At 37.1% G+C, this 24,141-nt stretch overlaps 1 protein-coding gene across 1 annotated transcript; it reads left to right on the forward strand.

Annotated features, from left to right (window-relative positions):
- Positions 1-2,630: 2,630 nt before the first annotated feature.
- LOC140168989 (uncharacterized) lies at positions 2,631-15,293 on the forward strand. The gene is made up of 7 exons (XM_072192285.1): positions 2,631-2,769; positions 3,715-3,924; positions 4,858-5,001; positions 7,240-7,356; positions 9,481-9,561; positions 10,849-11,001; positions 13,854-15,293. Exons 1-7 carry the CDS (start codon positions 2,688-2,690, stop codon positions 14,069-14,071), a joined length of 1,005 nt encoding a protein of 334 aa, XP_072048386.1. The 5' UTR covers positions 2,631-2,687; the 3' UTR covers positions 14,072-15,293.
- The last annotated feature ends 8,848 nt before the right edge of the window (positions 15,294-24,141 follow it).

Raw genomic sequence — 24,141 nt, forward strand, 5'->3', positions numbered from 1 at the left:
TGAAACTTTGGGTACAAAAACAAGTTAGGTCAAATTTTGCACTATGATTGTTTATTTGAGGTTATTGGACTATGCCATTGAGATTAGGCTATTGTGGTCCATAGTGTTGGTCACCGTCTATCGGGTTCTAAGAGGCGGTAAACTGGTTTAAGCCCGGTACAAAGGTCACGGTTTATTTGGTGTTTTTATAAGTCCATTAATTTTGTATTTTAAATAAAGAATATACGCACAAGATTTTATCCCGTGCATATCAGAAAACAATCGTAAAATAAAATGCAAGCAAATTGTGGTTTTATTGCTATTTTATTAAAGCTGGGCATAATTTTAGCAAAACAATTGCGAAGTAAATCTAGCAAGAGTGAAATTAGAAGCTTTTCACAAAGTCATGCCAATAAGGTGCGCCCGCTTAAGGCGGGCGCCCCAAAAAGGTCAGTTCTGTAAACTCAAGTCCACACGCACAGCGTCACCGTCAGGTCAATAATTACATTTGTACAGACGGAATCACGTGGATATGTAAACGCACCATCAAGCACTAGACTACAAATAAACTGAATTAATAAAATAAAATTCACCTCTAGAGATATCTTCAAGGGGGTGACACTAGATTCACGGTTGTTCTATTATCAACGCAAACCTATGACATATCCCGCTGGCTTGCTACTTAGAAAATGAGGCCAGTTATCGATCTGTTATGAATAATTAATTTCGATCCCTTGATCATGTTAATTAGGATTGGCAAATAACGACGCCGTTAGTATTGCGAACTCTGGCAGTTGAATGCGAGTAGCAAGCTTGAAAGAGCGCCAGCTAGCAGAGCAGGGAGCAATCCGGTGATGGCGTACTAGTATTTCCCATCAGGCACCAGTGATTTGTTTTTTACAGAAAGTCTACTAATTTGATAATGGAATAACCTTTCGCAATAGTAATGTCGAATAAGGAATTGGTGTCAATAATATGACGGTATTGTATCACTTGAATTTGATACGATATCCAGCCAGCGATTTAGCTATAAAAAAACCTTTGACCACTGACCTGACCTACCGTCACGTGAAGCGCCATATTCGTTTGTTTTCATTTCCTCGTGTGATAATAAATATCATTCAAACTATAGTTGTCGGCCGTAACCGTAGTTTATTACTGCCTAAGAAGTTTATTTTTAAAAACAAGTAAATAATCATTACTCACCGTTCTATTTGATCTTGTGGATTTCTAAACACGTAATAAATTGAAACGCCACAACCGGATTGCTCTCAGGTAGTAAAGCGGGCGCACTTTCAAGCTTTGAAGCTTGCTGTTCACTACCGGTAGTAATATTAATTAAGTGATGTCACTGATGTGCAGAGTTTCCGGAATACCACTTGTATCGTGCATGTATAATTTGAATGCAGCTTGCTGTATTTAATATGTGTAGGCCTATTACAAGAGTCTAGGCCCGCATCGAAAAAAACAATTGAATAATTTTGGAGATTATCAGGGGCTGTGCAATAGCTTTGAGTCCTGGGGAGGGTAAAATTGGGGGGAGGGGTGCGATTTAAAACGCTTTATAAAAGGCTTGGGATAACCGGGGGGGTACTTGGATTATTTTTCGACGGGGATGTGCGGCCCGAGCTTCCGAACCCATAACCATTTCTAAGGGTCACGATTTTACCGAAAATAGATACCCATATCTAAGAATTGTCAGGAAAGTAAGGACCCATATCTAAGGATTTGAGCTTGAAAATAATTATCATTAAATATACAGAACGGTGATTTATACATCAATTAAACATGCCTGTACGCTTCCACTGGTTCGAACAGGATTCGTCTGCATGCCATGACTAGCGCCAGCTATATGACCTGAGGCCAAATTTAAATAACAATACGCTATTTAAATAACAGTGCGGCCTCAAGCTAATTAGGAAGTGCCTCTTCCGATCAATTATTCCATGCTGGTAGTTTCGAAACGCCCTGGCTATTGCGTTGGTGGTCTTTGTTTCCTTCGTGAATGGCCCATTGTGCCCCATTCACAAAGGACATAAATACATGCTTCTGGCTTTAAAAGATGCGTGGCAAACAAAGCTATTTCCATAACTACTAATAATATCAACACAGTCAGCCTGGATGTCTCGAAACTATACCAACTTGCAACTTTATGAAGCGCTTAAAACATAAGTCGCTAAGCGCTTTACAAAGCACGCCCTAATTACAATTAAATTATACAACAAATTACAAGTACAACAAATATGATATACCGGTAGCGATTTACAAAGCATATATAGGCCCTTAATACAAAATTACATATCAAAATAACATAAACTACAGGAAGCTTCAAACATGATTACATCCATTTACAAAGCATACAAAATTACATATCAAATAACATCAAGAAGTAAGGGGAGTACTCATTTCATTGTGGCAGATCACATTTGCTAAATTAATCTGGGCTCATCTGTCAGCGAATTATTATCAGCCTGATAATGATAATCAGCCAGACAATGTTTAATCAGCAGTACATTGCAATCACATGAATAAAACAATTTACTCTCTATTATTAATTATCATGATTAGAATTTCCATTTCAGAATTTTAGTACTCAAAGGCAAAATCTTCGAAGTGTGGAACGCCCGATCTTACGAGTATCTACCATTGCCTACAAGACATGCATAGTTCAGTTATGAGATCGGGCTGCTGTTTGATCTACAAGCACAATGTTTCACTTCAAAAATACTTGGTTCAGTAGTGACGATTTTACTTTTACATTGAAATGGTTAATTATCTATTTATTTACAGGTAGGTTCAAAATCCTATTTTTTAAATATTATTAATTACGTTTTCATTTCTAAATTATGTAGTCTTTTATAAATACTTCACTTGTAACAATGAAATGGTAATATTTCAAGAACTGAGCTTAAGGGTAGACGAGGTATGGTTGGTCGAAGCAACCGAAAAAAAATCGATTTTCATTATCTAAATCATTATATTATTGGAAAATAACACTTTGATCTTTTGCAAAAGTTCATTCTACAAATCATATACTTTGAAAACTTGCTGAATTTATTGCTGCTAATTAGTTATAAAAGTGTTGTTGTTTCAGTCCTTTTTACAACATAACTCAAGAACCACAGGACCTATAAAAGTATATATGTGATATTTAGATTCTTCCACAAGGTCACTATGAATTGAGCAATGCAATGTTTGCCAAAGCTCACTACCATTCCAAGATGCTGTGAACTACCAAATCACAACAGTTTAAAGTTGTTGCTAACCTTAAGGCGACGCGATCTTTTGTTGGTCGAAGCATCCAAAAATAATCGCTTTTCATGTCTATATCAATATATGTTTTGCAAAATTTCATTTTTCGAACAATAGATTTTGAAAACTTGATTGATTTATTGTCGTTAATGAGTTATGTACGTTTTTACAAAAGTGTTGTTCTTTCAGCCCTCTTTACAACATCACTCGATATTTAAATTCTTCTACACACTCGCTTACTACCATTCGCAAGATGTTATGAACTACCAAATCGCAACAGTTTAAAATAGTTGCTATCCTTAAAACCGGGCCTTAAAAATAACAATAATGATGCTACCGATTAACATAAGGCATAATTTGATTATAATGTACATCTTGATAACTTGATATTAAGAAGGTTGTTACAAAATTCTAACACAGTCATCCTTTTGTTCGTTCAAACCCTACAATATTACTGCATATCTAAATAATTCTTTTACTCAGTTGTTTCTGTAGATGCTATCGTGGCAACTGAAAAGGTATGTTATCTGGGAAGAAACAACGATAGTACCTTATCATGGCGTTGGAAACTCACACCACGTAATCCATGTGAATGTACGAGATTGGCTTTTGGTCGGCAAAGCAAAGGCGATGGATTTGAGACGAATTTGTATCAAATTAGAAGGATATTGAATGTATCATGCGCTGCCACAGGTAGGTATAGGAAGATGAAATCATATGAAAAGGTTTGACTACAAAAACGATTCTCTTATAAATGCATCTACGGCTACGCCCCGGGCTACGCACAGTTTCCACCTCGATACACCCGAACACACAGATATTTCCAAGCACAGCGAGTCTAGCCTCTACGCAGTCTGTTTTATATTGTGCAAAAAGTTACTATTTTCGCATGTTTTGTCATACGGTTGTAAATTCAATGAACTATGACTTTGCTAAAGAGCGCTTACAAATTAATATGCGGTGGCCTAATTCAGAAGTAAGTTGCCAATGGAGCAACGGTAAACGATAAATAAAATCCCGCACCCCTCATAAACCCCCTCCCCGTCACCACCCCCCCCCCCCCACACACACACACACCCACCAACCCGCCCCCACCACACACCCCTGCGTTCTTTCTCGCACACAGATATTCTGTATATGTGAATCAAACACACTAGCCATGTAACTATAATCTGAGACAGAATTAAAAATACAAGCTTGCGTCTGACGTCACTGTCAATCAAACGACTCACCACCCTCGATTGGTTAGTAGCGCATAAAAGAATGGTAGACTCTACACATTGTTGACAAAATGCCTTCAGGAAAGAAGGGTTTCTATTACTGAGACATAACCTATGAGACAGTTTGTATATTTGGAGGTGCAAATTAACCATAAGGTAGGCCTACGCTGTTTTTCCACCGCGTTCAGAAACTCAATCATCACGACACTCCCACAAACCGTGCCCGAGTTTGATTGACAGATGACGTCAGACGCACAACTAGTCTTTTTAATTCTGTCTTTGATTTTGTATCAAATTAGAAGGATATTGTAAGTTCGCCCTCGCAAACTTGAGAAATCCTAGCTATACACGAAACGTTTTTTATTCTGTCTTTGATTAATATACATGTATCCTAAATTTATTCAAGGTACTCAAACTACTACGCAGCTGACAAAGAATACTCATGTGACTACTCAACAAGCGACAAGTACTCAAATAACTACTCGTCAGACATCGAGTACTCAAACCACTCGTCAAGCAACAAGTACTCAATCATCCTCCACGAGTAAAGGTTTGTTGTTTAATATTTAAATCAATTTTTCTTATCATTTATAATAAATAAAATAGGAAAACGATTCCCAATTGTTTTCTGTTTTGATACCTTATTTTGTCGGCTGTATCCCCTAATATAGACGAATCCAACGAACCATGTCATGGTCAGGATTTGGTCAGCCATATTTGATTCCCGCATGCACCAAACAGGTGTTGTGAGTGTCCAATTAGGTGGATTAAACCGTATTAAAATTCGATGTTAGATTCTTTTGTGTTGTAAACTGTCATCATTCTTTTGTCTACGTGTAACACGGGTGATAGAATGCAGTTTAAAATACCCTTCAAAGCCGCATCATTTCACATTTTAGGTGAGATAGCTGGGTCTTGCGGCTTTGCGGCTATGGCTGCCATTGAGGAGTAGGAATGCGTGAAATTGGATTCGTCTATAATGGCGGATGCTAAAATCTTGGACGTGTATCGCATAGTAACGGATGAGGATCGCAAATTTATTCAACAAAGGACCACCTGGAAGGTGGAAAAATTTACGACCCCCCATCTTGGGTCGAAAATTTTATGACCCCCACCCCTTCTACTTACACACATGCAAGACAAATTATTCATTGCTGGAACTAAGGCGCGGAGCGAGCCAAAAGTTAAGAGTAAAGAAAGTGCGCGGAGCGCAGACATTTTTTATTGTAATTGTAAAAAAGGCGCGCGGAGCGGGTAAAAATTTTGCATAGATTGTACGCACATTTCGATTGTGAAGATAAAGAATGGCCGCGCAGTGCGCAAAAATTTTAAGTCACCAGCCCTCAATAATTCTATAACCCCCTATTTTGGGTGTTAAAAAAATTATAACCCCCTATTTCTGGTCTGAAAATTCTATGACCCCTTGTATTTTGGGACCCCCCCCCCCTCCGAAGGAAATGCCAGCCCCCTAAAAATATTTAGGAATTCATGCGTCTATTCATGCGCCTGTCAAATGTTAATGTATTCATTGTATTTAATGCTCATGCATACTGAATTATATTGCATGCAAGAATACTGTTTGGGCGCGGTACAGTTTAACTTTACTCTATACTATAACAAATTTAACTTTACTCTATACTGTTGCTCATAATCAATATTTCCTCTCATCTAGATTTTTAAGTTTCTGGCAATTTAGTGATTAAGGGTGCTCAGTTTTTCTAATTATGCAAAAAGCAAATATTTTGATAATTCTAAACTGCTATCTTTCAATGGAAATATATTAATATGTTGGTATGCCTTATTGCCATAGTATAGAACTTGTTTCCGCTTTGAGATCATGCCACAAAATTGTTGGTGTCAATAATTATAGGTTTTTGCATTCAGTAAGTTTGTGGTGTCATCTATATGATATTTGGAATACTTATGAATTGATTTCAACCCATATCTATTGTATCTCAGGCCGGGTTGGGCGTAAAACCAGGGACCGTGTGATGAAGGGACTAGATACATCATGGCGATTGTTATCAGATTATCTATTAGGACCTTTGCTACCATGCAAGGGCTAGTTATGCGCCGATGGCGCGATTTTTGAATTCTTATTATTTACTCATGTTGTCCTATACAATACAAAAAAATCATAATTCTATAGATGAGTTGACCTCAATGTTTATCAACAAAGGCAAGGGACCGGTATATCGATTTGCTTGAGTAAACCGCATGCAACCACTAGACTATTCAATAGCCTTGTTGTGATGTGGCGGGGCTTTTAAAAACACTAGCCCTGATCAAAATATGATGCGCGTGCATACTGCCAGGCAAAATACAATGAAAACTGTGATGATGCGTGCGCATACTGCCAGGCATTGACGTCAGAAGTCAACTCATCTATGCAACGTTCACACATGGCTAATTCCATAAGATAGATTAGATTCCTGAATTTCAAGTCTTTACAACAGAATGATTTAAATTGCCAATCTCCACACACAATTACTTGGTACGATTAGCACCAAATTTTGAAAATAATGTTCAATTTGGAACTTTATGCTGAAGACAAAATTTATCAAAAATCCGTTTATCTAAATTCGTTTCCCCGCCAAAACATTAATTTGAATTATCACAAACAAAGCTTTTATTAATTAACTAATTCATCATAATCTTCACTTTATAATTTACAAATGAAGTTCAAATCAAATCAAGTCAAATCAAATGAAGTTCAAATCTAATTGATAATTGATAATCCTACATTTACATTAGTAACAAAATATTTGTTTGTTTTTTATCATTTCAGCTTGTGCTAATAACCACACTGAGTGTGATTATTGGGCTGGAATTGGTGAATGCACTGTTAATCCAGACTATATGCTTATACACTGTCAGAAAAGTTGTGGTGTTTGCCAAGATTATGGTAGGTATCAAGATCAGTTGCATTGATTAAAAGATTTATTACAGTTATTTGTGGTGAACTTGGTGTTAGCTGCTGACTGGGCTAAACAGGCTAAGGCACCTATGTTGATGAATGAAATACACGGAATAAACACAGCACAAGAAATAAGTCCCCCTCTCAACATGTCGTTACATCGTAAGGTTACATTTTGTACCAATAAAACTAACTTAGAAATAGAAATAATTATATGACTGTAATATAATTATTTCTATTTCTAAGTTAGTTTTATGTGTAGCAGTCATAGCTCAATCGATAAGGCGTTCGACTATGGTGCGAGAGCTTGCGGGTTCGAACCCTTGCGGTACGCGGGGGCACTTCAATTTGAAATGGATATAGGTGTAGGGCTGGCACTTTCGCATTAAGGGGCATTCGGTGAGAGCAAAATGTAAAAAAATATGGGGTCATTGGGTGAGAGCATGTTTGGCATTCGGTGAGAGCAAAATGTAAAAAATATGGGGTCATTGGGTGAGAACACAGAAACCTCGAAAATCGAATTTTTAGTTCCAAATGGCTTCAGATTTCTTTGTTTTTTCAAAATAAGTAACAAAATCAGTGATAAATAAAAGTTGCTGTTCAAATTGAACTTGTAAGGGTCTTTGGGTGACAGATCAAATGGAAAAATATGGGGTCTTTGGGTGACAGAGCATGTGTTCGTAAAAAATATAGGGTCTTTGGGTGAGAGCGATGCCGAAAAAGGGGGTCTTAACAGCCCTACATACGCGTCACCTCCACAGTTGGAGTGCCCCCCCCCCCCGGGCCTATAGTAGGCCAACGCTCTCGTGGAAAAATTGAGACCCATATATATATTTTTTTTAAATTTTGCTAAAATCATGTAAAATCAGCTCTTTTGGAGCCAAAATAAATTAGGCAAAATTTATTCATTTTGGCTGAATATTTTAGAAATATTTTTACAAAATATGTTTTGGGGTGGGGTTTTTTTTTGGGGGGGGTTTGGTTATTTTGGGGGGGTCGATTTTTCAGATTTGGCTGATATTTTTGGGTAATTTTAGCCTTCAAAAAAAACAAAAAAACAAAAAAACAAACAAGAAACAGGGTTAAAATGTGGTTGTAGAGTAAACTACCAACTTTTCCCTTACTTTTTAAAAATTCACTTCCTTTTGATTAATGGACTGTATATCTTTTAAAGTGCCCTGGCGACTTCTGAGATAGCAAAGCATAGTTGGCCCAACGTTGGCACAACATATTGCTGGATGTTTGCACAATGTTGGTAGGTGAACGTTGTGCCAACGCAATTTTGCCCGTCGGCCCAACGTCTGCATGATGCTGGTAATACTACCTTTAGCCAACCATTTGCCAACGTTGATCCAACCATTGGCAAATAAGCCAAATGAGACAAAAATCAAAAATATTAGTTAGTAGTGTATACTGGATTGAGTCTCATTATTACGTGGCTCTCTATTTTACAACGAACACAAATTGCTTTGGTTAATTTCATACTTGTCACTTACCTTAGTGTACCTACCGGGATTCGTACCAGGGACCTCAAGCTTATAAGTCTGATGCTCTACCGATTGAGCTAACGGGTTTTCTCCATTTAATGAAGTCTTTTAAGTTAATATAAACAATATTTTGATGACCAAACCTGCTAAGGGAACAAACCAAAAGATCGATGACGTCCTATAAACGTAACTGGTTTCGTTTCTCAGCCGACCCCTCCCTCCCTGCCTGAAACGTAATAAAGAAATGTTGAAAATTTTGACATAATAATAATAATGACACATTCTTCAGACCGATGTTTTTGTACAAACGTAATCGAGTATTTTTACCCCCTCCCCCCTAAACGAAACTAGTTTCGTTTATAGGACGTCATCGATCTTTTGGTTTGTTCCCTAAAGTGCATATTTTAAGGGATATTGATCAAATTTACTGTAAATATTGATAACATTTACTCTAAATGTTGATTTTTTTTCCAAATTCAATAAAAAGTAATATTAAAATCAAAATCTTACTTATGATTGAATTCCTAACTTTAACCCTTTTGGGACTAAAGACCCTTTGGACTGATGTGTTGTTCCGACGTTATGACGTTTAATGTTAACCTTTACAATGTTGTTGTACCCACAGCGACAACGGCCAACCTACCAACAACTAGCATGACTACACAAACCGATGTTTTAACGACAAATGCAATATACGTTGCAACAGGTAAGATTCGAAGTACTACCACGACCAAAACAAAAGCTTAACCCTAATAGTCTGTACATTGAAACTCTTATACATTGAAACTCTGATTTTCTTGTGTTTCTTTCCTTTTCTGGTATTAGTACAATTGTTAACGTAAGTACTATTTTAAGACAGGTCGAAGAGGAGTATGACCTAGTGGTATTTGCATTCAAATATTAAGACAAATAAAGCTGGCACACAAGAAAGCATGGGTCATGTGCATGATTTTGCTTGGGAGGGGAAAAATGCCCAAAAACTTCCGTCATATTTTAATTTTTTTATTCTTTATTCAAAATGTTGAAATGATATTAGTAATAACTGCCGGGAAGGGTTGCTGTATATTTTAAGTTCCCACTTGTTATTTTGACCATTTAACATGCAGTTCTATGGGAGGACATAATATCATAATTTTTAAATTATGATAATATGTCGAACTTTGCTCTATTGACCTCCAAAGACAACAAATTTGGCCGATTCCATTTAGGTGCAAGTTGGGACATGTGTAAACATTACAAATATGCAAAAAAATCAGGTTTGAAAAAAATTAACCAATTTCATGTTATAAGATCGTACATTACGAACCTCATGACCATGGCAATATGAATATTGGATTCTGTGACACATTTACTATAAGATATCGGACAACCGACCTTTTAGCTATTTCCTACTGTGTAGCTTACCAATGGCGTATTGCTACTCCCCGCTAGAAAAACACTTACCAAAACTGAAAATATGCAATGGAACTTTATCTGAAAATTGGGCTTAGCGACAAACATTTCATCTTGTTGGATCGAGTCAGAAACACATGTATCATCAACTGGGAGATGTCATATTTTGAGATTGTGTACAATAAAGCAAAAGGTTTCTACTCAGTGACGGTATACTTTTGCAGTTGCGTAGATTTCTTTTTGAAATTGGGGGGGGTGGGGTGGAGTTGAAAAAAAATCTTGAAGTATAGTGAATCCAACACCTTTTGACGACAGAATAAGTGTATGTACAAATGTGCGTGAAGCGCGCAAAAAGTTTTGCTATTTTGAAGCTAAACTGATGAAAGTGCACAAGCGGAATAAATGTGCGCGAATATTTGCACTTTTGGGGCTAAAATGGGCAAATATGAGGTTAACTTGATCAGAAACCCATTTTCAGGCGTCAACATTTGGGGATGATTGTATGGACCCCCCCCCACCCCCCCCGACAAAATATTGGGGGATCTACGCCTATGTACTTTTGACAATGGTATAATTGTTTTTTCTTGTTCTATGTTAACAGGCAATGCGTTAGTGTCCGCTGAGTGCTTGCAATGCATATGTAAGACAATAAGTGGATGTACTATGCCAAATCCTTTTAACATCGCCGAAGCCTACCATACTGATGCTGTCACTCACTCGTCATGGACTGGAACCGGGACTGTACCTAGTCCAGGTCGGTAGTAATAAAAAAATTTGAGATTGCGATTTGTACGCCAACGTCAACGCGTATGCCAATGATTAGGCAGTGACTGAATTTTAAATGAAAATCGGTCATTTTTTATATCAGTCATAATTTATTGCGAAATTGTAAATTATTATTATTATTATTATTATTATTACTATTATTATTATTATTATTAGTGTTATTATTATTATTATTATTAGTAGTAGTAGTAGTAGTAGTAGTAGTAGTAGTAGTAGTAGTAGTAGTAGTAGTAGTGTAGTAGTAGTAGTAGTAGTAGTAGTAGTAGTAGTAGTAGTAGTAGTAGTAGTAGTAGTAGTAGTGTTATTATTATTACATAATTATGGAAAGGTTTCTATACAAAAACAATTCTCTTAAAAACCATCATCATGCGCACAGTTTCCACCTCGATACACCTGAGCAAACATTTTTGTCCAAGAGCTTCCAAGCAGAGAACAACAAGCAGTTGAGTGCATAGCAATGTAAGAGCTGTGGAGCTTCTAGCTGAAAATTGGCCTCTTTGATGGTTGTCAAAACCTCAAGTGTTCCCTTCTTCCAATCAGAAGGGGGTTTTTTTTATATCAAACGAAAGCTAACACTTCCCCCTAAAAACACTTTTCGTTACTAGGTCAACAGATAACGCAATTCAATATTATAGCAAGGCGAATGTGGAAAATCTATTGAAAACTACCTATCCGAGCACATTTTTGACCAAAATGTAGGTTTTAAAAGTCAAAACCTCAAGTGTTCCTTACAATATTTTTTCAAATTTTATGTCATTAAATGAAAAGGCACACTTTTATTGTCTATATGGTCAATTCCAGCGAAAGCGGGACAAAATTCTCTCAATGTTAACTTTCCACTTCAAAATGTCATTAATAAAGGAAATCACGTTATTGATGGAGCATATCATGTCACGTTCAATGTGCTCTCTTTGAGCATATAGGCCTTTACTAGCAAGTCATACCAGGGGACAAGTTATAATGGCTTAAATGAATTGGCGTTACCCACGAATCCAAAGATAAAGCACCATATATGTCATTGAATGTCCTTCAATCAAAATGAAATTATTACCGTTAGAAAGACGTTTGCATGATCTCCCATCATATGTAAAACGATTGAATTCCACCAAAGTTTGTGGACTCTAGAGGCCATTAAGTCAATTTGGCTAATAATTTTGTTACCCGCGTATCAAAATTAAAATGATCGTTCTGAAAAATGTTAAGTGAATATGCCATAAATGACTATATCATGAAACGAAGTTTCGTTCTATAATTCTGAGGTCCAAGTGATTATTTTATGCAAATACGTTTTACCCATAAAATTCCATAAAATCAAATTTGACGTTACCCACGTATCAACTGTTACCCACGAGTCCAGCAAATATAATTGCCATAACTTAAATTAACATTTAATGACTTTGGACATTGAATTTAGATTGACAAGCGCTTAAAATTGTAAATTGTAAATCGTAAAAATACGTTCACCGATTTAAAAAAGAATCCACGACGGTTTAAACTTTTGTTACCCACGAATCTCGAATAGATGCTAACCTTGAAAAACAAGGAGATTGTTTATTTTAAATTTAAATCAGCACATATTCAAGCCATGGGTATGCTATAATTTTTACAGTACTTACAGTTTATGCACCTAAGAAACGCAAACCCCAAACGGTACTATAGTACTTATAGCTTTACCCACGAATTCGGCGTTACCCACGAATCCAAGGATTTACTCGTAAATTATATGTTTCTTATGCATCTTAACATTTTGAAAACATGCGAAATAGGTTCCAAAACAGTCCTGTTTAATAGCGTCCTCTTGAAGGTATACTGAAGCTGTATCATGAAGTTTTGATTGATTATCCTAAATTACCATTTTTTTGGGTAAATGCAATTGGTTAGAGAAACAGGAATCATTGAAACACAATGGTGGAATAACCGCATGATGGTTTCCAACCTTCTGTAATATTTTCTATTTTGCCGCTTACCAATACATACCTTCAAATATGTGTTACCCACGAACATTTTGGTTACCCACGAATCCCTACTTAAATTATAGTTAACAATGTATTGATAGTGTTTTAGTACATAGTTTTAATACACGATTTAATAGAATATTGCTGCATGAAAATATGGAATGATTTTACTAAAATAATAATATAAAACTGTTTGCTCTGTCTATGTGAATCTGGCAACTTCATTATTCTCAAATTTTTTATACCCAAAATGTCATAATGATCCATTCTAAATATTCAATGTAGTTTGTATTTTGATTAAAATTCATTTTAGTGCCATTGCAGCCTGAATTATGGACATACAGAAAAGTATTTTTTATTTTTATTAATAAAATTAATAGGAATTGCTATTTTCCAGACGCTGTTACCCATGAATCCATCCGAGATCCTCATCCTGCGACGAGATACAAAATCTAACTTTATATTTATATGAAGCATTTATTCTAATCTTTCGAAATTAATATATTAAAATACAGTAATGTTAAATGACAGCCACTTTGGAAAGAGTTCGAAGAATTGACACAATCTTAACTGTACACCTGGTTCTTTCTTAAAATTTGTAATAACCAAAATATTTCTTTGTAGATATATGTAATTAATTCTATTTTACGTTCAAAGTCTTCACCGATTTCTAGTGTATATGAGTCACACATAAAATATTGAAAGATATTAAAGAAAGTGAAATTTTGTGGCGTACAACAGGTGAAAAAGGTAAATTCAATGAACTACGACTTTGCTAAAGAGCGCTTACAAATTGATATGTTCTTATTAATATTGTTGTTAATGTTGTTGTTGTTGTTGTTGTTGTTGCTGTTGTATTTTACAGGTTATGCCGAGTGTATGCTTGATTTCTATTGTAGTGAGCTGGTGGTTATTTCATATATGGAAAGATATAGCAGACTGATACTTGACCCACCAACCTGTGAACAGATATCAAGAATGCAAAAAAGCGGATATTATGGATACGATTCTGATAGTGTGAACAACATTGCTTTCTGGGATGAAGTCCAAAACTGTCTTGGTACAAGCGTTCCATTTGGGTAACTACCGGGGGCAGAGGAGGGCAACGTGCCCCGGGCGCCACCCTTAGGCGGCGCTAAATTGACTAATTCAGCATCGATATTGCGCCCCTCCAAGCGATGAAAGTCAAAATTTTCAGCATTTTCGCGCATTTCAGCACAAAATCAATAGAGAGAACATTAACCAGAATTAGTTAGTGTTAGACCTTATTTGTCCAAAATTTCGCGCGTTCCGCGCGCAATTGTTTAGAAGAAAGGGGGCATATCCTTAGCCCTGGGCGCCACAACCCCTAGCTACGCTGCCCGCGTCTTAGATATTCTCGGGTGGGGGAGGGGTAGGGGCGCCAATTTTGTTTCTTGCCCCGGGCGCTACCAACCCTAGTTACGCCACTGAAGCGTTTAAATTAACATTGTAAAATTTCTGGGAAAAATATTCCTCAAAAAAATGTTAGTTTACCCTATCAGATATGACATGTGCACTTTTAATTTTGAGCTGAACTACTGACAAAAATGCTAGTCGATCGTCAATCGTAAATATGTTATGAACATCCCGGAGAGTCTATCGCTGAGCGACGACCGAGTGATATTTGACCAATGACTGGGTAGCGCGCTTTAGCCAAAACAACAAAAAGCGCTTTATCTCATTGGCTGAACTACTGACAAAAATGCTAGTCGATCGTGAATCGTAAGTTCGATTATTATGTACCGGTATGTAGATGCTTTTTTAAAGCACATTCGACTGAATGCTCGAAATAAGCTTATCCCAAAAACAAGCACTTTAAGTGTATTTTGTTAGATAAAAAAAGAAAAATAATAATTTAAATATATTTCAAAGAGGATAAAATAGTAATAAGATGAAAATAGTAATGAGCGAGGAAGCTAATTTTAAAAAACGTCTTTGGACATGTTGGATCCACGTAAAATATTTTAATTATTTATAGCATCAGTCATGGGTGAATGACTTTCTCTATTCTTTACTTAATTAATTAACTAAAATAGCTAAAGCAGCACATGAAAGATAAAGTACATCTTCATGTTCTCCGTATTTAATTGAGCCACATCTGTTATCATGAAGTTATCTAATTTGTTGCTATAGTAATTGCTTGAATTCAGTTAATGATACCATGGATACGGAGTAGTACGAGGGATTGTCAATAATATCCCGCAACTATTATAGTCAAGCAGCAAACTAAATTCCGTGGCCTTTTTTTGAAGACAATGTGCCACCTATCCTAACATGTTGTTTGGGTCCCAAGTAACATATTTATACATGTTTACCAAAATCCAGATGCAGCAGATGGCGGCCATCTTGTTTTTCAAAATGGCAGCCATTTTTTCAATAATTTTCCAATATATTTTAAACTGACCCTTCCCATTGTGAATTTATTGATACAATAGCAATTGTTTTAGGCCTAGGATATTATTTATGACATGTATGCACTAATATTGACGATTTTGATATTCAAAATGGCCGCCAAAAATTCAAAATGGCCTCCAAATTCAACTTATTTCCTCTATACATACAATGAGCATTATAAAATATAAGTTTAAGCAAGTAACATGTTAATTAATATACCAACAGATACACAAACTCCATACTACACTGCAAATACACACCACACCACCCCACCCCACACATCCACCCCCACATTCCAATGCTTACCTATAATTCACTCTCTATGATAACATTTTATTTTAAAATAGTTCCTGAATTTAAAATCTGTAACTTCCACCTTAAATGTCTTCATGCCTCCTCATCTGGATATGATAATAATAATTATGTTCCCGCTAAGTTAGCTTAAGTTTGATGTACCGGGGCCAGCCCATACTCATACCCGAACCCGTAATCCTAATCTTTACCCCGATCACCCCTAACTTGGTACCTAACTCATAACCCTGTAGGCCTACCCTGCTAAACGTACATCGTACTCTGATATCTATACCCAACAACATGTATCGGTATTCCGTACTAGTACCCGAATGTCCTACCCTTATACCCTCCTCGGTTCACATAACCCTGTATTCTTGGTACCCCTAACCCCATCCCTGGCCAGTAGCACTACCCATCCCTGGGGCCCCTAGACCCATCCAAGGGACCCCTTAACACAACACCGGAAGTTCGGAACCCATAATCCACTGCCCATCAGTGGCCTATAACCTGATATGTTCTGGCTAAATTTGATGTACTCGGACCAGCCCATAACCACACCCTTGGCACCCTAACCACATCCTTAGTACCCTAAGTCTCTTACTCCAGTACCCTTACACAGTCCTCAGTACCCCTAACGCCATCCCTGGGACTCCTAACGCCAAACCTGGAAACCCGGAACTCCATCCCCAGTACCCGTAACCCTATTCCCGGGACACCTAACACCAACTATGGGACCTTTAACTCCATTCCTAGAACCTCTAGTCTAATCCCATCTTTGGTACCGGTAACCCCATATCCGGTACCCCGTTCCTGGAACCTGGAACTCTCTCAAGACCCATATCTGTACCTGCCAACTGTTCCTCATTTTGAGGGACTGTCCCTCATTTGGGGTTTTCCAAAGTGAAAAAGAGGGTCACAAACCAGGTCGGTACCTGGTTTGTGTATGTACAAAGTTTTGGCCTCAATGTCTCTCTTTCTTACTGCGCTAGGTTGGCAGGTCTGCCCATAAACCCGTCCCTGGGATCTTAATCCCACCTTTGGTACATGCAACCCCACAACCTGTTTACCCTTAACCAATACCCGGCACCCCTTACTCTGTTCTTGGTACCCATTTAATGGGCTACCCCAACCCTGGGACGACCCTAATTCTATCACCATTACCCCTTATCCTATTCCCTGGAACCTCTAACACCAACTATGGGACTTTTAACTCTTTTAACTCTATTCCCCTAACTCAATCCCCAGTCACCCATATCCTATCCCTTGGATCTCAAACACGCGTCACGATCATGCGACCTCTAACCCCATTCCTGGACCCATGACCGGTCATCTCTGAAATCCCTAGCCCCTTCACCGGGACCCATAACCCGTTACCATGTCCTCAGTACCCCTAGCCCTTCCTCAGTGCACCTAACGCTGTCCCCGGTACCCATTATCCAAACCCTGGGACTCTTTACTCCATCCCAGTACCCCTCACCCTATCCAATATTTTTCATATTGACCCTTCCCATTGTGAATTTATTGGTAAAGTAGGCATTGTTTTAGGTGCCCTAACACCGACCATGGAACTATCCCCATTCCTGGAACCCCTAACCTTACCCCTAAGGATACCCGTATGAGCCAAGAAAACGTTTTTGATACATTTTCTGTGGCACTTTAAAATAATATACGAAATATACGGTGGGGGGTAAGGGTGTGGGGGGATGTGCATTAAATATGGGATTTGTGTGTGTTATTATCTTAATATTCATGTCACGTGTCCAATCTCATATGTTACCAGATTGATGTAGGATTATTGTATATTTGAAGGAAATAAATTGATTTCGGTGGCCATTTTGAATTTTTGGCGGCCATTTTGAATTTGTAAATCATTAATATTGGTGCTACTGCATACTACTACATGACAAAACTACTATAACAAGCCTAAAACAATCACTACTGTGCCAATAAAATCACATTGGGAAGGGGCAGTTTGACAAATATTGGAAATATTTTGCCGAAATGGGCGCCATTTTGAAAAACAAGATGGCCGCCATCTGCTGCATCTGGATTTTTGTAAACATGTATAAATATGTTACTTGGGACCCAAACAACATGCTAGGATAGGTGGCACATTGTCGTCATCAAAAGGCCACGGGTCTTAAAAACTGTGTAGTTTGCTGCCCGACTATTATTAACATCTCCGCTCATGCATGACTTAGATGACTGCTACTTACGACCAATAAAGTTTGTACCTTTGTCTTTCAAAACACATAACAATTAGTATTAGAGTACCTTTAATTACGTAATCTCATTTACATAAAGTCATTGCTATAATTATGTACATGTACACTGAAAATTGTCATTATCGGTGGGAAATATTAATTGAGTTGAGGAACGTGTAATAAAAAGAAGCAGAAGTAAGGAACAAAGCAGGTTACAAGCATAATATTTGGTATGATGTAATCTGAGTATATTCAATTGATAATTGTGAGAGAAGAAATGTATCCGTCAACAGATGAAGAAAGGGACCGTCTTTGAACTTCACCAAAAAATAGACCATAACGACAAACAAAGTGGCGTAAAATCGTGAGGAAAAAGCCCACAAGGTAGAAGCGAGAATCCAAATTAGCTCCAAAATGAAACAAAAACAAATTGGATTATTGGTACAAGCCCCCCCCCTGCTATTTTGGCCAAAGGGCCCCTGTTTGTTTGTTTTATTTTTTGTTTGTGTGTTGTTGTTTTTTGCAAGGTGCGGTGGATAGAATAGCAATTTTAATAGGCCATTCTATTTATGCCCGCATTTATGATTCTTGTTTTGCTTCTCCTTCTCCTCCATCCACATGAGTATCAAGGCTCGCAGCCCTCGAACTAAAAGAGTTATCAGGTCCGGTATGTAGCACACCTAGGGCCTTCGTTTTGGCCCCATCAAGAGATCAAAGGTCAAGGGCCCCAGGGGCCCAAATTTAATATTTGAGAATACAGTTTCTATGAATCTGGACTACGAGTTCACACTGATAATCCTAGATCATTATACATTCTCAAAATACAAGTAGGTCATCTAGTATGAGCCTAGGGCCCCAAATGAGATAATAAGGGTATCATTAAAGCTGACTATAAAACTACAACTAACCCGTACGTCGCGGTATGTGGACCGTGATACACTTAGGTCTAAAAGCCTTTCCTCCTAGATATGAATTTTACCAATTTTTGCTCAGATATCAGAGAACAAGAGATCCCGGGGCCCAAATATTCAAACAAAGGGCCCAGTCGTTTCTCAGTAACTATTCATGGGTACATGAACTCTAAAGGTCAAATGTTATAGGCTCCTTGGCCCTTTGTTTTAACATTTGCAGCCCTCTGCCCCAGGGTCTAAAATATAACCAGCAGAAATAATCAGTATATCTATTGTGGCTTGCAAAATCATCCATCTATGGGTACATTATCGAGTTGATTGTCCAAATTGGTAGTCGGAAGCCTAAATTTCACACCTATGTTTACCATCAGTGTTTGAAAAACATAATACAGTACCGAGCATTATAGTTTTCTTCTGACATTATTGCTTTTCATTTAACCGAGAAAATCAATTTTACATTGAAAAGGTGTAACTAAAAAATTTACTCATTTCAACACCAAATTCAATCGTTTGTATTGCCTCATTAAATGAGTGATCCTTGTACAACAATACTAAGCCATCGGTTGACTAGAGTTCTGAGTAAATAGAGATTATCAGTGTTCTATAAAATTTCCAGCCGCATTCTTCATTAACTTGTGGACTCTCTTTTGATGTTTTCCACAAGTTAATGAAGAATGCGGCTGGAAATGTGTTATTAATTATGGGTTTATTATTCAGAAAATCTAAATTGCAAATGAGAAACATGTAATAATGAATTATGCACTTTGGATATGAGGGTGACGATAAGCTACATATCATATCAGCTACTGCTATACCTTGTTCATGTTGTTTAGAGCTTCCAAAGAAGTACCTGCATGTGCAACAATGACTGTTTCAAAATAGCCCGCCAAAGTCATGCAGGTAACTCCAAGGTTGTGCATTGAATTGGTTTGAATGAGGAATACTACAGGAACCAGCGCCTTTTGTTAGAAGTCACACATGAGTAAAGTGCATAACCTCTATAGACGATTCAATTTAAGTAAAACAATGGGCGCACCTAGACAAAATTGGAACATCAACGTTTTTGCTTGCTAGTGACTCTAAACACCCTCCTGAACAACATATCCAAAAAGGACAAAAAAGGACAAGGGAAAACATGCTAATTTGCATATTGCCAAAACAGCCGTTAATGTAGGGCTTAAATTTCAAAATTGGGCGAATATGAATAAAAACAAGAAATGTCTTTAAAAAGACAATGCCTCAAGAGATTCCAGCGGGCACCATTTGTTATTAGCTTATAAGAGATACTTGAAATGCTAGTTTTAAGCCATCTTGCAATGGTAATAATTATGATGTATTTGATGCAGGAATACCTGCATGCCGGGTGGTAGTCCGAATAATCAGTCCCAAAACAAAATATTCATTTACTGACATGATCGATGGACCCTGCATTTTTCAATACATTGATGCTGTAGCCTTCGTACTGAGTGAAGAAGGCTACACACATGGAAACTAGGCTATAACCATTAATCACGTATCACGTGCCCCGGATGCGTATAGATAATAGAGGGCCTCCTTCAACTCCCAACTTGTGACCACAGAAATAGCTTAATAACTGTGTAGGAAATACAAAACAAATTGAAATTTGGACACCAGAAACTTCAGGTTGAAAGTCAAAAGTGCCAATTGGTACACCTTTATACAGAAGTTATCATACAGTGATAGTAAGATTTTTTTAAATAAAATCTCTTTTCTGTAAAATTGATTGCTGTGCTGAAAAATGTTTCATAATGGGTACTTGCTTTTTTGTACAGTAATTCATTGTAAGGTACCGTCAATGATGGTCACAGAATTTGGAAAATACATTTGCCCATAACTTTGCTAATTTTTTCCTACAGACATGGTTGACCCCTCATTTTTAAGTTAAATAATCACCTTTCTAAACAAAACAATTTCAATGTGAAATATCCTACTTGCAGGGTTGTCACCAGGACCAAGAAAAGGACTAAAAGCTACTTGGAAATTTGATGATCATACCTAGCAGGGAGGACAGGCCTAGGCAAAAAACCCTTTTTTCTAATAATTTCTCCGCAAGCGTCATTTATGTCGACAAATTGTTCGCAAATCCACAGCAGGGTTGCAAATATACCATATGTCACTCGGAGTGCGACAATTCGTACAGATAAATTTATCACAGGTATTTTTCTATTAATTTGGCCATTCGTCTGCATATTACCAAAAATAACGTCATTTATGTCGACAAATTGTTCGCAAATCCACCGGTTAGTTTTAAGGATATAATACATGGCATAAAATATGACAATTTATCAAAATAAATTTATAATGAACGCTTTTGTGGATATTTGCCAATACAATATACATCTGACATGTGTATATGATTTATGTCTTCAGTAGGAATTCAGCTGAGACTACTCAGATTGTAGTAAGAAGCTACAAATTTCAAATGTTTGAGGACTTGTTCTCATTGCTTACCTATATTTTCACATCATATTTTGTGGTCAAAATTATTACAAATGTGTAAATTTGCAATCATTTCGTGGTGTGTACGGCGAACGTTGTGCTATTACTTCAATAGTGAAACAGACTTATTCCCGTATTTCTCCAACATGGCGGATGTCGAATGCTATACCCTTATCAGCAAAAATACAGCTGATTTAGCCAAAGTGAACACGGGGTCATCGGTTATAATATATTCCTAGCATATTGAGCTAACACCACAGCTACTTGGTTTTCACAATATACTAGTAATAAAATAAAGAAAATCAGTAAGCTTAACCCATCGATCCATTGACATGTCGCACGACTCTGTGGTATATTTGGTTAACAAGATAGAGGGTTAAATGCACATGTACTGTATTTGGTTCTTCCCCATGGCAACATTATTTCTTTGATCGATTTGTAATACAATACGAAAAAGAAGAAAACAATCGCTCGGTGTGGATTTATACGGAGCGCACATTTGAAAAAAACCTCATGGAACGTGTTTTTGATCTTGTGAACATGGTGGGTAAAAAATGCTTTAAACGAAGGATTTTCAAATTTATTCTAATAATTTGTATATAACACACACAAAAATGTTAAGCTACATCCAATGCACCAACATTTCACTCGCTGCGATATCTGATTACTGAGAAAACTCTGTTTTAGAGAACAACTTTATACGTCTTTTATACGTTTTTTATACGTCTCTTTGTGTAACCTTAAATGAGTGATCCTTGTACAACAATACTAAGCCATCGGTTGACTAGAGTTCTGAGTAAATAGAGATTATCAGTGTTCTATAAAATTTCCAGCCGCATTCTTCATTAACTTGTGGACTCTCTTTTGATGTTTTCCACAAGTTAATGAAGAATCCGGCTGGAAATGTGTCATTAATTATGGGTTTATTATTCAGAAAATCTAAATTGCAAATGAGAAACATGTAATAATGAATTATGCACTTTGGATATGAGGGTGACGATAAGCTACATATCATATCAGCTACTGCTATACCTTGTTCATGTTGTTTAGAGCTTCCAAAGAAGTACCTGCATGTGCAACAATGACTGTTTCAAAATAGCCCGCCAAAGTCATGCAGGTAACTCCAAGGTTGTGCATTGAATTGGTTTGAATGAGGAATACTACAGGAACCAGCGCCTTTTGTTAGAAGTCACACATGAGTAAAGTGCATAACCTCTATAGACGATTCAATTTAAGTAAAACAATGGGCGCACCTAGACAAAATTGGAACATCAACGTTTTTGCTTGCTAGTGACTCTAAACACCCTCCTGAACAACATATCCAAAAAGGACAAAAAAGGACAAGGGAAAACATGCTAATTTGCATATTGCCAAAACAGCCGTTAATGTAGGGCTTAAATTTCAAAATTGGGCGAATATGAATAAAAACAAGAAATGTCTTTAAAAAAGACAATGCCTCAAGAGATTCCAGCGGGCACCATTTGTTATTAGCTTATAAGAGATACTTGAAATGCTAGTTTTAAGCCATCTTGCAATGGTAATAATTATGATGTATTTGATGCAGGAATACCTGCATGCCGGGTGGTAGTCCGAATAATCAGTCCCAAAACAAAATATTCATTTACTGACATGATCGATGGACCCTGCATTTTTCAATACATTGATGCTGTAGCCTTCGTACTGAGTGAAGAAGGCTACACACATGGAAACTAGGCTATAACCATTAATCACGTATCACGTGCCCCGGATGCGTATAGATAATAGAGGGCCTCCTTCAACTCCCAACTTGTGACCACAGAAATAGCTTAATAACTGTGTAGGAAATACAAAACAAATTGAAATTTGGACACCAGAAACTTCAGGTTGAAAGTCAAAAAGTGCCAATTGGTACACCTTTATACAGAAGTTATCATACAGTGATAGTAAGATTTTTTTAAATAAAATCTCTTTTCTGTAAAATTGATTGCTGTGCTGAAAAATGTCGCATAATGGGTACTTGCTTTTTTGTACAGTAATTCATTGTAAGGTACCGTCAATGATGGTCACAGAATTTGGAAAAATACATTTGCCCATAACTTTGCTAATTTTTTTCCTACAGACATGGTTGACCCCTCATTTTTTAAGTTAAATAATCACCTTTCTAAACAAAACAATTTCAATGTGAAATATCCTACTTGCAGGGTTGTCACCAGGACCAAGAAAAGGACTAAAAAGCTACTTGGAAATTTGATGATCATACCTAGCATGGAGGACAGGCCTAGGCAAAAAAACCCTTTTTTTCTAATAATTTCTCCGCAAGCGTCATTTATGTCGACAAATTGTTCGCAAATCCACAGCAGGGTTGCAAATATACCATATGTCACTCGGAGTGCGACAATTCGTACAGATAAATTTATCACAGGTATTTTTCTATTAATTTGGCCATTCGTCTGCATATTACCAAAAATAACGTCATTTATGTCGACAAATTGTTCGCAAATCCACCGGTTAGTTTTAAGGATATAATACATGGCATAAAATATGACAATTTATCAAAATAAATTTATAATGAACGCTTTTGTGGATATTTGCCAATACAATATACATCTGACATGTGTATATGATTTATGTCTTCAGTAGGAATTCAGCTGAGACTACTCAGATTGTAGTAAGAAGCTACAAATTTCAAATGTTTGAGGACTTGTTCTCATTGCTTACCTATATTTTCACATCATATTTTGTGGTCAAAATTATTACAAATGTGTAAATTTGCAATCATTTCGTGGTGTGTACGGCGAACGTTGTGCTATTACTTCAATAGTGAAACAGACTTATTCCCGTATTTCTCCAACATGGCGGATGTCGAATGCTATACCCTTATCAGCAAAAA

The sequence above is a fragment of the Amphiura filiformis genome, chromosome 14 (assembly GCF_039555335.1).
Source record: "Amphiura filiformis chromosome 14, Afil_fr2py, whole genome shotgun sequence".
NCBI lineage: Eukaryota > Metazoa > Echinodermata > Ophiuroidea > Amphilepidida > Amphiuridae > Amphiura > Amphiura filiformis.

What these genes read in the sequence shown, in the direction of transcription:
- LOC140168989 (XM_072192285.1), top strand. Translation starts at nt 2,688, where the DNA reads ATGTTTCACTTCAAAAATACTTGGTTCAGTAGTGACGATTTTACTTTT. An exon ending in TGTATCATGCGCTGCCACAG is followed by an intron (nt 3,925 to 4,857) that starts GTAGGTATAGGA and finishes AATTTATTCAAG; the next exon opens with GTACTCAAACTACTACGCAG. An exon ending in TGCAATATACGTTGCAACAG is followed by an intron (nt 9,562 to 10,848) that starts GTAAGATTCGAA and finishes CTATGTTAACAG; the next exon opens with GCAATGCGTTAGTGTCCGCT.